This window comes from Entelurus aequoreus, linkage group LG02, assembly GCF_033978785.1.
Source record: "Entelurus aequoreus isolate RoL-2023_Sb linkage group LG02, RoL_Eaeq_v1.1, whole genome shotgun sequence".
NCBI lineage: Eukaryota > Metazoa > Chordata > Actinopteri > Syngnathiformes > Syngnathidae > Entelurus > Entelurus aequoreus.
Window position 1 is genome coordinate 33,491,765 of NC_084732.1, and position 21,675 is coordinate 33,513,439.

The following is a 21,675-nucleotide window of genomic DNA, read 5'->3' on the forward strand; positions in this document are numbered from 1 at the left end:
TGCTGTCCAAAGAAAGCATAACAGGCGGGGATTGAATAAAAGGCCGTTTTCCCGCCTTTATTAACGTCCATTTTCACACATTTCAAAGAGCAGCTGCACATTCTAAAAAAAAACAAAAAAACATAATTCGTGACAATTACAGATCCCAAATACAGCCTTTGGAGGGAAAATAAACAATAACCTGTTTCAACACCACCATAACACAGAGATAGATAACTTATAATAACATTGTGTGTCTGTCACGCTCTAAGGCACAATGTCACAGCAACACTTGGATCTAACTTAAGAGTGAAATGAATGCAAAAATAGAAGTGATGTTTGCAAAGTGGCTCAGATACTATGATGGTGAGAACAAAGAAAGTATACAGTATCGGTAACATAAATAAAAACAATTGACACTCGTACAGATGGTTAATGGATGTTGAAAGGCACACTTATTTTTTAGTTAAAAGCAGTTGAACTGAGATAAGAGATTTTAAAGTGGAGAAACAAAAAATAATCACTGATTTCACAGTCCCTCAAAAGTAACATTTCCACAGAGATACTTGGCAAGATTGTCACCACACAACTTGTACTCTTGTTCCAAAGGCTTCCGTATCATACAAACCATTTCATGCTGGGAATGTGCTGTCATCATGTAGACGTCTACTGTAACAGTCAAGTCAAAAGTGTGGACTCGTGCATACAAAAGGCACAGCCGATAATTTTTGGTGTGTGTGTAGATCCTCCCACTGCATGGCAAAAGTTCTTATTTACACTCTATTCTAAATGCACTTGTGAAGTTTTCATCTCTGATGTAACAGTCTGGTTTGGTCACATTCAATTGAAGATTCAGTAACAAAAAAATGAGAAGTCCAGCATGTTGAATGCTTAAAGGGAAAATGTAACAGACATTGTTTTTGGAGTATTTAGTTAAGTCAGAGCTTGGCTGAAGGTTTCTTGAAGGAGAGTGGCTATTTTGTTGAGGTCCATCTGCACAGAGAACACACAAACTTAACCTTAAAAATAACAAAAAAACACTTGAAAAATAGAAATAATATTTGAATTGATTAATGAATTATAATTTTACTAGGACTGTTGGAAATAGCTCATGTGATTAATACAAAAAAAATTGCATTAATCATGTATATGCGCAGATTAATCACAGAACTTATTTTGACCATACATGCTCCTTTACCTTAACCGTGGATGGTTACCTGGAGCCTGGAGGTTGCTTTATGGTCACTGATCAGATCAATGCATATGCCAGTGCAAAGATGAGTGAGGAGACGCTGAATGGTAAATTTCACTTCAAAATAAACCTTGACCGATCTTTCGATGACTGGTACGTTTGAGCAAATAAATAACAGGCATTCGAGTAAAACTTTTAAATACAATTTCTTGCATGACATTCTGATGATAAATATGAATTTGTGTTTTGAAGTTAATCTAAATTATGCACGCGAGTAATGACCTGTGATTATGCATGATTAATAAACAATTCTTGTCTTAACAGCAATAATTTCTACCATGTTGTACTGCTAAATTACAACAAACGGTGTCAATTTTAACAGTAAAAAATGTACCATCACAAGAAAAAAGTTGTAATATTACAAGAATAAAACTCATTTTAGGAAGATTAAGTGGCATTATTTTGAGCATTAATGTATATGTCACAATTCAATAAAGGATTAGCAAAGAATGAAATACTAAAATTGAAATCTTTTTTTGTCGGCTTTGTTTGATCAACTAAACCAGGGTTGTCCAAGTGCCATGGTCGGCCTGCAGCTTTTTGGCCCATGGCATATTGTAAAAAAAAAATATTAATAAGATATATTAGATATTATACTAATTTGGCTTTTAACCTACAACATAAAGCGGCTATATGTATGTTTTGTTCAAATAGCTTAGTAATATATTCACATTAGATTTAGCATATTTGATACACAAAATGTATCCTTTAATTTATCTGTATGCGGTCTTCAGTGGGAGAAGTTTGGACACCCCTTTTTTTAATATATATTTATGAGGTGGACACAGTGTGTCATGTCAGCCAAATACAGTACATTCCATTTCATTGTTCAGTCAGGCCGTGACGCCTAATTATTAAGTTACACTTGACTGAAAATACAGCTGGTGTAATACAGTATTTTCAGTAATGTATACTTTCTTAAAATATTACCAATTTATTCTAAAAATCTCAATATAACTTGCAACATGGAGGACCTCTTCGTAGCGATGTGTTTTGTTGTGGATTAAAGCTGCTTTGAGAAAAGGTGGATAACGCGTCTTTTCCACTTTACATCTAACATTACTCTGTCTGAAGCCAAAAAATAGGTATTTTGACACTGAAAATTCAACAGAATATAAGCAAACCTAACTGCACTGCTTTATGGAAACATGTAGTTGATCCACTCTCGCCCACAGTGAGCTGCAAAGCCGATACATTAGTGTGAGTGGATGGTGAGTGAGTGGGAGTACAAAGGGAACGTGTGAATGTGCTCGAAGGCATACAGGAGAGTGAGGAGTCATACTTACTGACAGTATCACCATATACACACCTACACACACACGCACGCACACACACACACACACACACACACACAGACACACACACACACACACACACACCCACACACACACACACAAGGTACGCACCTCACTGATGAAGCCCAGTTGCACCAACTCTTCAGCTAACTCTTGAAGATTTTCATCTGCAACACAAAAATGAACTTCACATTCATAATCCTAGTTGTAAGCATACACAGGTGCTGATTTAAAACAGAATACATATCTAATGTAATCTTTAGTGATACCAAAAGTCCCAATTATAGCATTTTTTAACACTTAACACTTGACAATATATGTCAATATCAATGCCTATTTAAATGTGACTTAAATGTAATGATATTAAAACAAACATTTGATTCCTTTTTTTGAGAACTTTTCTCATTTTCAGAGATTACCTATTTATATACAGATCCATGTATGGGGCAGGGGGTCTGGAGCCTATACCAGCTGCACTTGTTTTTTTTGGTCATTATTTGCATATTTTTTTCCTCTGGTAGGGGTCGCCATAACAAGTCAATTGCAATGAAGGTGTTTTATGTCAGATGCTCTTCCTGAATCGGACCATGCTACCAGGAAAGGCTGAAGTGTGTACCATTACACCACCAGGGATTAATCAATAATACATATTACTTCTTATGATAAAAATACTAATCAATTCATATAAAACTTTTTGTTTTTTTTATTCAAATACATCAGCACTTTTATGAGTATTTCTAGGATTTTTTTTTAAGTTTTGGGGGAAGATAAACATAACAGAAAATTGATGGATGTATGGCCTTCACGATGAAGAATTTCGCAAAGGCATTGTTGCGATTACATTTACATATTTATATAGCTTGTTGCCCCGTGACATTGTTAAAGAGGAATGCGTTGGTTATTAAAAACGGTGTGGAGTTCACTGCACTGCAAGTATGTGCAATGTGAGAAATGAACAAGAACAAATTAAGTGTCCAAATCTGGCATTGACACCAAGGAAACTGCAAGCTGTCAATAGAGGGACAGATTTTGACACAAGAGGTGACAGCTGTCAGCTGGCCGAGTGCACCACACACCTTCAACATGTCCCACTCATGTGTGGGAATGTGGGTGTATGTAAAACTACACAATACACCCCACTGCACTTATTATTCTGACCATTGACACTGCCAGGTTGTACATTAATTCTCTCATTTCCATTCCACATGGCGTCTAAAAGGAGAATCCTTGCTTCTACTAATCATGTTAGAAACAGATGTGCTCGATTTGGGCTTTTAAAGCATTAAAAAGACTTAGGGTGAAGACAAGAAACTATCTTTCCAGCATATAATCTGTTGAAAAGTAAAGTGCAAGGTTTTTATGAGGCTGTCTCTGCTAAAAATAGTCACACGCTCTGTCAGGCATCCCACGCTCACTTTCACACATGCCTCACAGCACACATATGGAGAGATCCTGAATATTAACGCTGGGGAAGCATTATTGAATTAGCAATGCTGTTATTTCAGGCTGTCAAAACTAGCCATCATCACCACTAGCAATTATAGGCGGTCCTCGGGTTTCATGGTTATGTACTCATACAATATTAATAATCAAAAAGAAAAATATAACTATTCCCCTGCACACAAGACAAGTTAACTTTTTCCCCATAATTATGTCTCCTAAGTGTGAGGCAAACTCTTCTGATGGCAGTGCGTCAGAGTAAAAGAAAGTGCCTAAGTAGCTGGACCAAAACAAAAAAAAACCGAGGTAAAGGGAAGTGAAAGTAATAAGTCAGGTGTAATTAAACATTGTTGGATTTTCATAAAGTGGCGACACGCCAATCAATATTGGCCACATGCCCGCTACATGTAGCTCAAATGTTGCGGCCATCGTCAAAGATGAACATCGAAAATATCTGCTTCTATTGAAATGAATTAATTAACTCATATTATGTTTTGCATATGGTGAATGTTTATATTCATCTTGGAGAAAGCAAAACACCAGTTTAAATGGTAGGTATATACGTTTTGGTACATAATAACATAGGGCCTTTTTGTATTGACATTTGTGTGTGGATTGGATTAGTTCTCACAAAAGAAAAGGCGATAAAATAGGACCTCGGTATGCAAAAGCGATGGCCCTATCCGTGAAAAGAGACTACATGTTTAGCTTAATGTCAACATCTAAGTTACGACTGGCATCTGTTTTCCAGTCACTTACACACAAACATCCCCTTTATGGTCAGGATGCGCTCTCCTGACCCAGCACACACACACGAACAGGAAGTAGGAATATAAAAGCGGATGGTTTGGCTTCTCCAAGTTAGGAGTGCCTCATTTTTGACCTAACCGCCTCCAGGAACTGCAGTCCTGTATAATGACCAGTGTTGGGTTAGTTACTGAAAACCAGTAACTAGTTACAGTTACTAGTTACTAACTCTGTTACTTACACCAAAAAGTAATGCGTTACTGTAAAAAGTAACTATATAGTTACTTTTTTCCCCCCCCTTTTTTTTAAGGCTCCCATTAATGCCCTTTTAGCCTTCATTTCAGTACTGTTATTGCACTGGAGAATAATACAATGTGTTGATCAACTTGACATGCATTTGCATCACTGAACTCTGCTAAGCAATGTGGTCTGCATACAACACACAAAGACAAAGATATGTTTCAAAGGGCCAATTTATTTCAGGCCAGAACAAATTGACAAAACTATTTTAAATAGCTGCAACATAATGGCACTTTAACTTTAAGTAGATAGGATATTTGATCCAAGACACAACTTACATTTAACTAAAATGTTATTTTCTTTGTGCTCGACAAAAGAAAAGTATTGAGAATGTCTCCATGTTAAAAAAAACTCGACTTCTGGCTTCGCCATGATGTCTTGTTAGTTGTTATGAGAGTAGCGTACGTGTGTGTGTGTGTGTGGCCCTTTAAGATATGACAGCATGTGAGGTGAGTGACGTCAGTGAGTGAGTGGGCGAGAGAGGTGAGGGAACGGCGACAGTGAGTGCGTGCAGGTGCTCTAGCTTGGTGGATGGCTGCGTCCAATAAAGTCACAAAGTTGCAACAAACCGCCGACCCTCAGCTGTAAAGACCCACTTCCGGGTAAAGTGAAGGTTGTTAGCCCCGAAGTACATAGGCCCTGGAGGAACGTCTTCCCTGTGCCCCTCAACTACGGTATGGGAGCCCCCTCCGCCCCCACCCACAGAAAGCACGCCTCTTCTTTTCCACCGCAGCGCTACAATAAAACACACTCAGATCTTCTGTTTCTAGCCGATATTACATAAAAAATAACGTAAAATAACGCAGTAACGCATCATGTAGTAACGGTAACTGAGTTACAGAATATAAAAAATAACGCGTTAGATTACTAGTTACTGCCGAAACTAACGGCGTTACAGTAACGCGTTAGTCCCAACACTGATAATGACACTCGCTTGTAATAAAGCAACTTTTGGTTCAGTAAAGCGTCTTCGACATCTCTTTTGATCCAGCTACACTGCCGTGTCACCCTTCTGTTCGGACAAGGATGACAAGACTAGAAATACGCATCACAATGAAATGGACAGTGATAACTACCGGTAAGCAGCGTAGTCATCTCATTATTAAGACTTGAATTAGCCTGTCCCTCCCTTGCAACGCCCCTTTCAGTCTGCAAGGCAAGCAAGGGTATAAATGGGGGATTTTCTGTGTCCTTCTGTGTACAGTCCGACTTAGGTGAAGCTTTATAGACTTAGACTTAGACAAACTTTAATGATCCACAAGGGAAATTTTTCTAATGATCCACAGGGGAAATTATTCAATGCATAATTTAGGTTTTGAGTTTATTTTGAACATTCATACAGTTACAAAATGACATCACATGTTCGAAAAGTAGTAGGAAGAAAACAGAGTTGATTTAATCCAACCCCTTTTACATTTGTATACCAATTCCTGACACAAGTGTTCACTTTCTGTTCACATTTTAAATCCATAAATGATAAATAACAACGTTCTTATATATAAATAGTTAAATAAGTTTTAATTCACATAATGAGATGAATATGATTATGTATTTTTTCACAAAAATGTTGAATGTTTATCAGGATTGTTCTTTTTTGTACTTGGTAAATACTTTGAGTTTGAACAGTTCCATAAACTGGATCCTATATCCTTTGTTTGACTTCTTTGCTTTAACCCATTCCATAATTTAATTCCAAATACTGTCATACCAAAGGTCATAAGTGTTCTACGTCCATACAAATGTTTTATATTTAATTTTACCCTAGGGTTATATTTCTCTACTTTTGTTGAGAATAATTGTTATACATTTTTGGGTAGCAAGTTATAATTTGTTTTGTTCATAATTGTAGCTGTTTCCAAATGCACCAAATCATTTAATTTTAATATTTTAGATTAAATAAATAAACGGTCTAAGTGTTCTCTATATCCAACATTATGTAATATTCTAACTGACCTTTTTTGTGACACGGTTAGTGAATGAAGTGCACTTTTATAGTTATTTTCCCATATTTTTACACGATAACTCGTATATGGTAACACTCACGAACAGTAGAGAATATGGAGTGATTTTTGGTCCCGAACATATTTACCTTTTTTAATTATTGACGCATTTCTTGCCACCTTATGTTGTATATTTTTTATATGAGGTTTCGATTTTCAATCATTATCTATTCTAACTATTCTATCCCCCCCCTCAGGGTTGGGGGGTTACCCACATATGCGGTCCTCTCCAAGGTTTCTCATAGTCATTCACATTGACGTCCCACTGGGGTGAGTTTTCCTTGCCCATATGTGGGCTCTGTACCGAGGATGTCGTTGTGGCTTGTACAGCCCTTTGAGACACTTGTGATTTAGGGCTATATAAATAAACATTGATTGATTGATTGATTGATTCTTATACCAAAAATCTGGTTCCTCATACTATTTAAGGTCTACTCCATCTATTTGTATTTGTGTTTGACTTTCTCTTCTGCTGTTATCGTATAGAATTATTTTAGTTTTACTGAGATTCGAAGATAGTCTGAATTGTCAAACCATCTCTTTAATTTGTTCATTTCTTCTGGTATTATTTGTATTAGTTTCGGTGTGTTCGCTCCTTAACAAAACACTGTTGTGTCATCTGCAAATAATACTAACTTTAAGTCCTACTTAACTTTACAAATGTAGTTTATATAGAAATTGAACAGTTTTGGTCCCAATATTAATGCCTAGGGTACGGCGCAAGATATATTTAGCGCTGTAAACGTGTCTTTGTCTAGCTTTACGTATTGCTTTCTGTTGGTTAAGTAGCTTCTTATCCAGTTCAAGACCAACCCTCTGTAGCATTAGGTATAGTTTACTTCTAAGTTCCGACCTAGACTAAAACTCAACGTACATCAGTCTTAGAAACGGAACTCGTTAAAGTTTGAGTGAAAGAATGATGGGTTTTCAGTGTCATGCGCTTTAAGTCATTAGAGAGAAACGCTATATACATCTAATCCATTATTATTATTAGAACGAGGACCACCTGTATAACACTTTGGCCCACTAATATAGGTTATATCTAAAATTCCTTACCACCATTACGTTTATATAAAATGTTGTATTTTTTATTTTTATATGTTTAAATTGGTGACGTAGAGAAGTTGAGCTTACGAGGTAACATGTCACAGCTTAGATGTCGGTTTAACTTATCCTCCAGCTTCAGCAGCAACGTCAGCTAAACAAAGACAAGCACACACATTTGATAACTGGCTGGTTAATGACATCGAAGTAAACTACAGGTGAAATGGTGTATGTGGACTTACATGATATTTGTCTCCCTCCTCAAGGAGGTCAACATTACACTGCATCTGGATGACCTACAGGAGAGACAGATGGGAAGCTGAATATTCTTTATGTATAATGTATTTATGTATGTATGTATAATGTAGAACTATATCATACACACCCGCCGTGTCTCCAGTTCTGCAGGCTCAGGTGTGGGGGACTTGACCAAAGGAATGACAACTGGGGATTGAACATTCTCCTGTTGGAGCTGCTTTGGAGAGGGAAGCCCGAATGCCGTCATGGGATAAATACCGTTTCTAATTGACAGAGGGGGAGACAAAGGAAAGATGAGGAAAAACATAGCCGATGGTTGCTATAGATTAAGATAGAAGAAGTCTTTATGTTCATCCCACAATAAGGCAATTAAAACTAAAATCTTAAAATATCTCTGATCCACAAAACATAATTTAAAGGGGTCCTATTATGCAAACCCAACTTTTCTTACCTGTTGGTACCTGTTTTTGTGTATTTGTGATCACCATTCGTCACTAAATTTTTAAAATCAAACCATAAAGGCATGAAAGAGATACTTATAAAACAATCTTGCATTCTTCCACACTTGCTACAAATGCACAGTTTGGAATTTGAGTCGATTGTGATGTATTTTGCCTTAGTTACAGGGGCAGATATCTTCAAATATGGTAGAGGTTTTGACCGAAAAGCGTTGCACGAGTCCACTATTTTAACTCAGTCCAAAGTTGTAGTCAATAACTTTCTTATTTTTCTCTATCCCCTTCTTGTGGGGCAGACTGACTTGTTCGAGCACATACATGCTTAAATCATGATGTTGTCATTTCTAATAAAAAGTAGTGTATAGTTCTAACTTATATCTGTCAGTAAACTTGATATGGAAGCGCTAAAAACTACAACATGGCTGACAGGGAGAAGACACAGTCAAAGGCGGCTTCTGAAGAGAAAGTCAGAAAGCGGCGTGAAGATGGTCTGCAGAAAAAAATCTGCACAATTTTGACCAAAGAACTACCATTACCGGTACTTGTTATGTAGACCAGTGATTCTCAAACTCTGGTATGCGTACCACTAGTGGTGCGCAGGCTTCATCTAGTGGTAAGCCATCCATCATCCATCCATTTTCTACCGCTTGTCCTTTTTGGAGTCGCGGAGGGTGCTGGAGCCTATCTCAGCTGCATTCGGGCGGAAGGCGGGGTACACCCTGGACAAGTCGCCACCTCATCACAGGGCCAACACAGATAGACAGACAACATTCACACTCACATTCACACACTAGGGCCAATTTTAGCATTGCCAATCAACCTATTCCCAGGTGCATGTTTTTGGCGGTGGGAGGAAGCCGGAGTACCCGGAGGGAACCCACGCAGTCACGGGGAGAACATGCAAACTCCACACAGAAAGATCCCGAGCCCGGGATTGAACTCAGGACTACTCAGGACCTTCGTATTGTGAGGCACATGCACTAACCCCTGTTCCACCCTAACCCCTAGTGGTAAGCCAATTGATCAATTAAATTTTCAAACAGTGTTACTGTTCAAACTGTGTAATGTTACAGTGGCCAAAAATATCAAATATACTTGCTAAATAAACCTCTGCCTTGTTTTTAATGAATATTTAGGCCTACTACGGTTCTGTAATTTATTGTTGGTCATTATGGTAGTAGTTGGAGAGCCAAGTGTTTTTTGAAGTGGCACTTGGTGAAAAAAAGTTTGAGAACCACTGATGTAGAAAATGGATGGATGGATGATGTAGACCAGGGGAAGTGTTTTAAATGTAGAAAAATGTTCATAATTATGACAGATACTGAATAAGGAATAAGGCAAACTAGTAGTGATGAATTGGCAGAAGAACAGCAATACATACAAAACCAATATGGATTCGTACCGGTAATACAATTGAATGACATATACTACAAACACGGTTGCGAGATAAAAAAGAAAAGGAAAGCACAGACTAGGTCATTGCTGCCCTCATGTGGAAAAATTGGACAATCACATATTTTGTGAGCAAAATGTTGTAACAATACAGTCACCCCTCAATTTGAATGTTAAAATGTATTTGATATCGTGTCAGAAGTTTAATTAGGACAAAGTAACCAATTAAAGACCCAGGAAGTTTTTTTAGTTACATTTTTCGGATTAAAGTGTGAACTACTAGTTTACACGACTTAACTAATTAAAAATGGTTCTAACTATAACTATCAAAATGATTAAGAAATATTTTCTGAAAATATTTCACTCTGTGTGTAGTAGGGTTGTATGGTATACCAGTACAAATAAACTACCGCGATACTAATGAATTGAAAACGATACCATACTGCCTTTGAAAAATACCAGTACCGGTACTTGTTTTCCATCCGCATGCTGCCGTGTGGCGGTGACGTTGCTATGCCGAAGTGCATGTAAAATGTGTCAGCACGCGCACACAAAGTGCATACAAGCAGAAACAGTGTGAAGAGGAAAAAAGGCGAAAAAAACAGCATTTCTATGGGTTAATGAAGAGGTGCACAAAGCGGAATATGGAGATATTTTGGTTTCAAAACAAACGATAAAGTGAAGTGAACTATATATTTATATAGTGCTTTTCTCTAGTGACTCAAGATGCTTTACAAAGCGAAACCCATTATCTAAGTTATATTTAAACCACTGTTGGTGGCCCTGGGAGCAGGTGGGTAAAGTATCTTGCCCAAGGACACAACGGCAGTGACTAGGATGGTGGAAGCGGGATCGAACCTGAAACCCTCAAGTTGCTGGCACGGCCACTCTACCAACCGAGCCACGCGGCTCCACAATTTGGTTATGCTTTAAACACTGAAGTGCTATAAGCTCTGCTTTAAAACATGCCTCGCCAAAGGTTAAGTTCAGTTTCAGCTGGCAATTCAGGTAGCGATTAGTATTTCCACCTTTAAATAACAAACATTCTGACCTGCACAGGGAGTTTAAAGAGCAACAAGTAATACTGTAGATAACTAGCTCCGCTGCTGTGCACATATACGCACACAGCTGCTTAGCTTGTTGCCAATTATTAGCGCAGTCCAAACCGCCCACGCAGCGCAAACGAATGCGAGTGAAATGACAGAATTTTGTAACAAATTCCAACAATTTGTGTATTGTCTTTAACAGTGTGTGTTTTACCTGCTTCATGTCTTATAGCCAGGGTAGTGTTGTGAGTATTTATTAATGATTGTATTAGTCTTAAGCACAGACCAAGAGTGGCAAACATAAATCATGAAGCATTAAATACAATGTCAAATAAACGTTCTATTCTATTCTAACCTAATCCTAGATTACGGCAGACTATATGTAATATGGAAAATTGTTCTTTGAGTGCAATAAGCACAGTGCAGTGTGTTTAATGCCTTCTAATTTTAATTCTACAATTGTCCTTTGAGTGCATTACAAAATGTATGTTTAATGTATCGTTAGATTTTCTGTTAAAATGCAGCCAATAATGACATTTTTTGTGGTGCCCTTTATTTTGAAAAGTATCGAAAAGTATCAATATACATTTTGGTATCGGTACCAAAGTATTGGTTTCAAGACAACCATAGTGTGTAGTAATCTATAGAATTTAAGAGTTTCCATTTTTGAACTTCTATACTGAATATGATTGGCTTACAAAAATATTTAGATTTGTTGAGATGTGCCTCTTTTTAATCAGAAAATGACATACCGTACATCTTCCAGGAACTTATCAAGCTCCAAGGCTGGAAATTGTGAGAGCCTACAGACATTAAAACAACAAACAAGGGAAATACATTATAAGAAATATAATTTCCATTCTCATATTAAAAAAAAACATCAAAAGACAATGACAGAGATGGAGAGATTACGTACTTGAGCTGGACATCATCTTTCTTGTCTGCTATGACTAAGTTGGGGTCCAAGTTTTTGGTGATCTCTTCCAGGGCGTTTTCAGGGATCATGTCTGGACAATTGGCAACAATCAATAAACAATCTGCAAATATCAGTCTGCATGTGAACAGTGGTTGTACACTTGATGATGTTGAAATGTTACTTTCACGGTTAATACACCTTTTATGAAGTTTTATTGTTAGTGTTTGTGAGACGCTTACATTGATGGCTGACAATACAGTGAGCAGCCAGTAGCTTCAGTAGTGGCACTTCAAACAGAGCCTGGTTAAAAAGCAGCTCTCGAGCAGTGGGCCTCGTACATGGGTCACACTCCAGGCATGTCTGTATTAGCTCCTAAAACACACGCACACATGCACACACACAAAGCCAAACAATATTTTTGACTTGCAATTCTTCAGAGTTTCAAACCGTCAGTCTGTCTTTTTTAATGAGTTAGCATATGTTTTAGTCTTGTTTTCTTTGGGTTTACCCTCTGCAGTGGATCCTCCAGCAGCTGTATTGCAGTGATGACGGCCTCTTCAGAAACATACGAAGACTCCCCATTTCCATGGATTTCCAAAAGAGCCATCTGCAACACACACTGTCTGTCTTAACATATTGTTTTGGAATTATAAACAACTCATTCCTTATTATGTTGTGGGTTACTTCTCACCTCGAGGGCACACATGCCAAACGAGTAGATGTCAACAGCTGTAGTGACGTCAGCGACAGCTTCAAAGAAACAACAAAGAATAACAATGAGGGAGGCAAATTCCATCCTTATCCAGTAGATTAGCAGCAGGGTACAAGTTAACTGAAAACATCTCTGTAGCAACCCCTGTGGGTGGAAGGCGGTACAAGAAGTATGTGTGGCTGTATAGTAGTCCACTAAACTAGCAGTGAAGTTCATGACTGGTGAGGTACGGACCCCTTTGGAGTCCGATTTACACACCTGAGTACTGCATGGCTCACCTTTGACTTTTTTCTGCAGTTTAATGTTTGATCAGCAAAAATAGTGATGCTGCACACTTACATTAAAACTTTAAACAGGCTAGCAAGCCACGTTGTATAAAACATTTTTCAACAAACATGATATTGGCAACATGCTCAGAAACAAACAGGCATACGCCACGCAACCTAGTTTGTGAAAGACTGTGCATTCAGAGGCTGGGCCTGCCGCTGTCTTACCTTGAAAGCCTAATATGTGAAAGTGTAACAATTTTTTACTTAGAAAAATAATCATCTATGAGCACAAATATTAATATGTATTGTATGTTATTGGATTTTTCTATTCACTATGACTAGTTCTACCTGTGTTGGGTAATTTGACTAAATCTTGTCATTTGAATTTAATTGGAACTACTTATTACATTACAATATTACTGTGTCTGAACTGCGTTACACTATTTTTGCGTTAGTTTTACACCAAATAACAGTAACATCTAAAATATGACTTTATACACTGATGGCCTTTAACAAGACAACAGATTACAAAGGAAACTAATCCTTAGTTGGATTTTCCATTGACCTGTTGCACTTTTTCTCAAAATTCTCAAAGTATTGTTCTTTTATATAAATTCAAATAGAAATTATATGATTTGTAATGTTCTATTTCCAGTAGATACATACAAAATAATCTTAAACATCTCTTTTTAACATTTCACCGGCTAAATTACAAAACAACTTTAGGTAACATTAATTAGCAAGGCTCAGCATTCATCGCAGCCAATCAGTAAAGAAACTATCATTAATGACAGCTATTTCCAATAGTACATAAACAGTAACTGAAAGCCAGTCAATGGCAACACAGAAAGGTGGGATTTAGACAGAAACCTAAGTCACAGTGAGAGGAGTAATATGTGCTGATTAACTTCATATAATCCAGTAAAATAAAAAATCCAAGCAGGTTAAAATACATTGCAACTGTGAATATAATGAAATAATACTGCTAAATAAAGCCTTTATAGTACCGCATTACTACCAAAAGGTATAGTTACTGTAAATTGCTCTCTACCTCCGTACTCTGGTGCAAAGAAATGGAGGTTCTTCTGTTCTTCATGGCAGGTTTTCACATGGTTGTTGATAGTATCTGGAGCCACTGCAGACCAAATGGAGAAAGAAAATCTAAAAGTCAAATGTGTACAAATTGAAAAATAGTGGCTCGTGTTGTGTTTGGTGTCCAGTAATTTGTATACACAGACACACATCAAGAAAGGATGGTGGTTTCTTTACCTGATCCTATCTTAATGAGGCCATTGTGCTGGATGAAAATGGTGTCACAGGTCAGGTTGCCATGGATGATGGGCGGGTTACAGGAGTGCAGATAACTGCACGACAGAGAAACAAAACAACAAACATTATTTGCATGCATGCGACATTGATAATGGATAAGCATGAAACGAACCTGAGAGCCGACAGGATCTGTGTGCACCATCTCTTCCAAGCCTAGAAAAGGAACACTCTTTATAAAAAAAAAAGGTGGTTCTGAAAGGAAATTACAACACCTTGCATCAACTGTGCCTAAACACTAGCATTGCAGCACACACGTCAAATGTTAATACTATTTCAAATAGATTTTGATGGTTTTTAGCTGCATTATTATTAAAGGGGCCGTTTGCAACACAAGCACAGATACCTCGAGGGCGATAACTTTCCAATGTATTATAAGCAATATATATCCTGCGCTCTTATGGCTTCTAGGGCGTAATGATGTAACTATGTACGTACGTAATACGTGCATTAGTTTTGGGTGTAAGCTAATGACAGCGATTTGGATAGTTAGCTTTAGCGGTCTTTGAATGTATAATCTATCTCAACAACAAGATGACTGCAAATTGTTCCTTTCTTCTCTTTTTACTTTTTCTTAGTATTTGTGCACGTGCTACCTGCATGTATGTTTGGACAAGACAGAGTGAGTGACTGCCATAAACATCAATAATTTTATTCGGAGCAGTAAAAAGTGTTATTACATAAATTTGAAAAATATAGACAATTGTAAAAAAAAGTGTGCTGTTAAACGACTGATGGTAACATAAGCTAGCCAATGGTGTTGTTATATTTTTTGCTTTGAAAAATTTAACTGTGAGCAAGTTGCAAACAGCCTCTTTAAATCGTATTTGAAAAGAAAATAATTGCATTGAGAGTCAGCCTTTAAAGCACTTAACGGCTCCAAAAAAATATCTCTATACTTGTACTGAGATAACACCGTATGCAGTACAGTGTTCCTGCATACAAACCGGTTTTTATTCCAGTCTTTGTGTAGTAGTCCTGGATGCACCAGAAGTGTGTACTGCAAACATTTGTGCCACTCTTGGCCTTTACCAAAAGTTCAACACACAATCCTCAATCTCCAACAATGTTATGTACATGCTTTGGCTTTTCAAGCTAATTACAGACAGCTATTACTTTTTCATTCATGGCCTTGTGATTCTTTTTGGTCTTTTTCAGGAACTGCTTCAAACTTCCTGATGACATGTACTCAGTGATAAAAATCACCTGAGGAAGAAGAGGAAGAAAATTAGGAAAAACAACACCACCACAAGTACAGTGGTACCTCAACTTAAGAGTGTTTTGAGATAAGAGCTGTCTTCTTGGCTAATTGTTTTGCATTAAGTTGCAAGCAAAATTTTGAGTTACAAACATGTCGCTGTGATTCCCGTGAAATCCGCCCAAAACATCTGGTCTTACACGCTAGCATTAGCTTCTAACTTATAACATCTAACTAACATCTAACTTATAATAATAATTCACCCCTATACAATATCCTACTCTAATGCCCTACTGAGCAATATTACCCTTCGAGTGCAATACGTCCGACACTGATTGTTATTTATTACTCCGGTACTCTTGTCTTGTTCTGTATATTGTACAGTATTTTGTATTTCTATAGTGTTTTGTATATTGTACAGGATTGCTTATTATTCTTATTGGATAGTAGTCTGTTTATTTCAATTGTTAGTTTTTTTCTTTATTGCCTGTTGTGTAATTTATTTTATTTTATTATTTATTTATTTTTACCCCATATTTGTTCCCACTACCGCACCTTAAATTGGAGTCCTTAATCTCATTATATGCAAATATAATGACAATAAAGTCCATTCTATTCTATTCTAGCTTCTGGCTAGAAAACAACATACCGGTAACTTTGTTTGCCAACCATGGGAAATGAAGAAAGTGAGTATAAAGGCCAATGCTAAGAAGCGGATGATATTAAATAAATAAAATAATTATCAAAAACTTGAAGCAATCGGAGCGTATCATGCTAGTCTGCTCCATACTGACAAAGAATGAGTTTAACACCAGCTAAAGACATTAAAATAAAATTTAAACGGCATATCATCCATGAAAATTTGGAGAAGGTGCTGATGGTGTGTTTGACGAAGAAGCAGCTGGGGGAAGATACCGTAGAACTCCACTCTCCAAGGTAAATGTCCGTACATAACTATTACATTTACTTCATAAAATTACTGTAGTTGTTTGTATCACGTACATTATATTGTATTGTTGTTCATACAATACATATTATCTAAACGTTTGTTTTTCTTTTTAAAATGCATGTACATCCATCTACATGGTAGATTTGTGCCGTTTTAGGGGGCCAACCACCGATTAAATTGATTTTGATTCATTTCAATGGGCAACTTTGATTTGAGACTCAAGTGTTTTGAGCTAAAAGCTATGTCACAGAACCTATTAAGCTCGTAAGTTGAGGTATTACTGTATGTTCTTTCAACTTAGCAATTATTGTAATCGTAATACACATCTCACCCGTGCCCGGTTCTCCTTGGTGTCAATCCAATACTTGTGGAACTTGACGATATTTGCATGCTCCAAATGTATTAGGTTGTCAAATACTGCTTTCACCTTTTCCTGAACATGCCATGCACATACAAAACCATTAGGATGCATGCACATAACTGATGCTGTGTTTGCTACAGAAGGAGAGCATGTTGATTCTCTGCTATGAACTTTGCCTCACCTCCAAAAGTTTGAAGTTTTTCCTCTCTGAGAACATTACTTCATTCCACACTACTTCTACCCCTTCCTCAGTGTCCATGGCCAAGTAGGCGGTGTCTATCCCAGGCACATTACGTTGATTCACCTACAGCAAATAAATCGTAAGTGTATGGAATGACAATGACCAAATAAAAGAACAGACGTTGTGGTTTACAAATGCTTCCTGTTCCAGCTGACTATAGCGCGACTAACTTAAGTAATTACATTACAGAATGTAACATTATGTACTGATTTCTGCCTGCACGTATGACTATGGTTATGAATATTTTCTGACAGGTTTATTAACAAGTTACAATGAGAAACATCATGTGGTTACATTTGCACAATTCAACATGTCCGACTGAAAATGAGTATTTAGTCCTACTCCTTATCAATGTATTTTACTACAAATTAATTCACACTATCACTGTTTACATGTTTAGGTTCAGTTAATGTAATGTTCCAAAGAAAGGAATGTGTTGTAAAAATGTGTTACTTTATAGCCTTATTACAAAATAGAATAAATTCCTTTTTGTCCTCAAAATTCTACAGATAATGGCAATGTGAAATGTTTTACAATTATTTTTTGCAAATAATTAAAATGTAAAAAAGTCACTTGTACATAATTACTCACAGCCTTTGCTCAAAACGTTGTTGATGCACCCTAGGCAGCAATTACAGTCTTAACTGTTTTTGAATACGATTCCACAAGCTTGGCACAACTATCTTTGGGCAGTTTCGCCCATTTCTCTTTGCCAATTCCTTTTTGCAGCACCTCTCAATCTCCATCAGGTTGGATGGGAAGTGTTGGTTTAAATCCAGATTTCTCTGTACATTGCTGCATTCATCTTTCCCTCTATCCTGACAAGTCTCCCAGTTCCTGACGGTGAAAAACATCCTCACAGCATGGTGCTACCACCACCATGCTTCACTGTAGGGATGGTATTGGCCTGCGGTGCATGGTATCCGCCAAACATGATGCCTGGCATTTACGCCAATACTTCAATCTTTGTCTCATCAGACCAGAGAATTTTGTTTCGCATAGTCTGAGAGTCTTTCACATGCATTTTGGCAAACTTTTACTAAGAAATGGCTTCGGTCTGGCCACTATACCATCCAGGCCTGATTGGTGGATTGCTGCAGAGATGATTGTCCTTCTGGAAGGTTCTTCTCTCTCCAAAGAGGAAAGCTGTAGCTCTGATAGAGTGACCATCGGGTTTTTTGTCACTTCCCTGACTAGACTAAGATGAATGCAGCAATTTACAGAGACATCCTGGATGAAAACCAAAGCTCCCCATCCAATCTGATGGAGCTTGGGAGGTGATGCAAAGAGCAATGGGCAAAACTACTCAAAAATAGGCGTGCCAGGCTTGTGGCATTGTATTCAAAAAGACTTGGGGCTGTAATTGCTGCCAAAGGTGCATCAACAAAGTTTTGTGCAAAAGCTGTGAATACTTATGTACATGTGAAATTTTAGTTTAAAAAAAATAAAATAAAATTACAATTAAAAAAAAAAAAAACATTGTCATTGTAGGGTATTGTCTGGAGATTTTTAAGGACAAAATGAATAGTTAATAGAATAAAATAAAAATAATACATCAAATAAATCAGTCAGTGCCGGTTTTTCCCCCTATCTCGACTTGAGTTGTTTTGCTGAGGAACTTGAAGTGTTTGGTTTTGTAAAGACAACATGGCGTCTCTTTGACACGTCATTTTTCTTTTTCTGGTTTTTGAAATGAAACATTGATTTGACGACCACTCCCCCCCAGCTTGGAAATTTGTTCCAAAGAAACTGTATTTTGAGTTTTCAGTATGTATTGGATGTGAGAAAAAAATTACAATAAATATAATAATTGAAATATTTTGTTCAGGTCCTTCATGTCTTTGTCAACAAGTACTTTGTTCTGATCTCCATTAACCTTGATGAAGATTTTACAGTTACCCTGAATTTACCCCTGCTTCCTCACCTGGTGATGTGACGGTGATGTCAGCATCGCGGTTATAATATATGAGAATATATCAGCATGGAAAACGTGCTCCTGGAAACCTGTTGTTGCTATAAAATACTTAAGTGTTAAAACTTTAGAGGGTTTGTCTGTGTTGTCATGGCGATAGTCCACAGTGGTGCACAATGCTCACATCAAGCTTGGAATATGTGACGAAAAATACTTATCGTTTACTTTTGGTTTTTTGTCATGTAAATATATATATATTTCCTCTGCTCTAATACTGTAGATTAATACTAAATAAACACCACAACTCCCAATAAACTCTTAATTTCCTCTCCTCAAGAAAAAAATTTAGGAAATGGTGCTATCACCATGTGTTGCATCAAAACCGTTTCCAAAAACACTACATATAGAGCAGACATGGCATCTGTAAAGCTGACCATTTAGTTTTAGATTCAAAATTCAGAGGAAAAAAGAGTCATCAATGACATAAAAGGAATTAGGGCTTTGGAGTTAGAATAAGGTTGGACAGAGAGCGGGTAATAGAATTTGACTATCACATTACAAATGATCATAGTTTATTATATTATTTCTAATCAAGTGTGTTTTTTGTGGACAAAAATAATACAAATGCAATAAAAATAAATATTAACGTAAATACTGTCTTCTAATAAATACCTTACCCCAAACATAACAAGTCCAGTCACTAGATGAGGAAATATAAGGAAATATTAGGACATGTTACAGTCCAAATTATTTAATAAGACATGCTAGCATACCGTACATGTAATAGAGGTATCGTCAAAGTTGTGTGATCATTAAACAAATATTCAATGACTAATCAAATTTTGTGACTAAACACCCGAAAGCAGTAAAATGCAGCTTGGAGACATTTTTGGCCCGCAGCTAATTTTGTAATGGCCATTGGACAAGTTCAGAAAATTCAATGTTAATGAGGTATATCGAATTTAACAATAATAACTACATGGTCTCCCGAATTCTTTCATTTTCAGTATGCGGCTCATGGAGGGAAAGGTTTGGTCGCCCCTGTCCTACAGTTACAATAAATGTTTTGCTTTGCTTAGTGCATTGAGCTGAGTGAGACATTTTAAGTCCTTGGGTATCAAACTTTGGGGTCGAGTAACAGTACGAGCATCAATCAATCAAAGTTTAATTATATAACCCTAAATCACGAGTGTCTCAAAGGGCTGCACAAGCCACAACGAGCATGTGTTGTATTTGTCAGACAACTTAATAACACAGACCACACAGTAGGGGTACTTGCGACATACAGTATTGTGCAACAATTTTGACCCTTGTCTGTGGAGCGGTTTAGGAGCAGAATAGTTACACAAACACATCTTACCTCCTCTCTGCGTTTCTGCCAACGTCCACACGGACTCTCTTCCAGGATGTCCGACTCATCTTCACTTTCGTCATCCTCCTCAGTGGTGGTGGAGACATGGGGCTGCGAGGGGGCCCCAGGCGGGGACGACACGGACGCCCCACTTTGTACCTGCTGGGTGTTACAAGAAGACATGTGTGCTGCTGTGGACTCCGCAGCTGGAGGTCCTTTCCCTTCTGCCTCGGCAATCATGTCAACTTGTTAAAGTGGCACTGTCTCCTCTCAGCTGAGCGAGTGACCAGAGGCCTCTTCCTGGGTTTCTGTGTCTTTGAGCAGCTCACACGTCCATCTTCTCAGAAGGGCTGTCTTTATTATACTGGAGGTTGTGGAGGCTGTAAACACACAGCAAGGTTAGTGAAGACACATACACACAGTCATCACAAGTCTTGCACTATTCTTAAACTACTTTTTAGAACAAATGTTTTAAGTTTTTGCTTGAATACAACACAAACTATTGGTTGTCTGGCCTTTTGTTAAGTCTCTGGCTTAAACATAAAGACATTGTTTCACATTTGCTCGCTAACTTTCTCGGCTAACAAGCTAATTAAAAGGTAAATAAACAGTTAGCTAGCTAGCAGCACACACAACAAGTTACCGTGTAGCCGAGAGTCGACGCCACTGAAGCAGTCTCGGGTTACATGTTGACGGGAAAGGCGACGAAAGGGCAGTAAAAGCAAGAAAAAAGAGACATTGAAGCAACTACTTCGTCATGAAATAGGTTGTTGGTGGCTTTTCGAGTCTTCTGTGGCAGGCAGGCAGGAGGCAGGCAGAAAGTGGGAGGGGCGGCCAGCACTTAGGAGCGCCTCTTTGCGCAAAGACGACGCAGCGGTGACGTCACTGGGCTCGACCAGCGCAGAAAATCACAATTTCCACATAAAGTTTGACTTTTAAAAACAAAAAAATATTATAAATAAATAAATATTTAATATCAAGTGGTTATATAATGTAAATGTGTTGTTTGAATTGCAGGGCTTTGCAGACACACGCAAAAAAAAACCCCAAAAAATCACAAATAAAAATAATACATACAAAAAAGACGGAGACTATCCATCCATCCATTTTCTACCGCTTATTCCCTTCGGGGTCGCGGGGGGCGCTGGAGCCTATCTCAGCTACAATCGGGCGGAAGGCGGGGTACACCCTGGTCAAGTCGCCACCTCATCGCTAATTTAAAAAAAACA

The 21,675-nt window shown here is 37.7% G+C and overlaps 1 protein-coding gene across 1 annotated transcript; it reads right to left on the bottom strand.

Moving 5' to 3' along the window:
• Nucleotides 1-31: 31 nt before the first annotated feature.
• On the bottom strand, nt 32-21,296 carry LOC133632856 (nuclear receptor-binding protein-like). Its single transcript, XM_062025618.1, has 18 exons — nt 21,090-21,296; nt 20,456-20,826; nt 17,124-17,246; nt 16,913-17,014; nt 15,551-15,640; nt 14,550-14,590; nt 14,378-14,472; nt 14,160-14,243; nt 12,819-12,877; nt 12,636-12,734; nt 12,367-12,499; nt 12,128-12,218; nt 11,964-12,014; nt 8,443-8,578; nt 8,300-8,353; nt 8,148-8,211; nt 2,638-2,693; nt 32-972 (listed from the first exon to the last, which is right to left on the bottom strand). Exons 2-18 carry the CDS (start codon nt 20,684-20,686, stop codon nt 913-915), a joined length of 1,569 nt encoding a protein of 522 aa, XP_061881602.1. The 5' UTR covers nt 20,687-20,826; nt 21,090-21,296; the 3' UTR covers nt 32-912.
• Between the last annotated feature and the right edge of the window lie 379 nt (nt 21,297-21,675).

Coding starts and splice junctions, on each gene's coding strand:
- LOC133632856 (XM_062025618.1), bottom strand. CDS start 20,686: ATGATTGCCGAGGCAGAAGGGAAAGGACCTCCAGCTGCGGAGTCCACA. Junction 15,641..16,912: donor CCAAGGAGAACCGGGCACGG/GTGAGATGTGTA, acceptor CTTCTTCCTCAG/GTGATTTTTATCACTGAGTA. Junction 12,878..14,159: donor CTTTGCACCAGAGTACGGAG/GTAGAGAGCAAT, acceptor GTTTCTTTGAAG/CTGTCGCTGACGTCACTACA.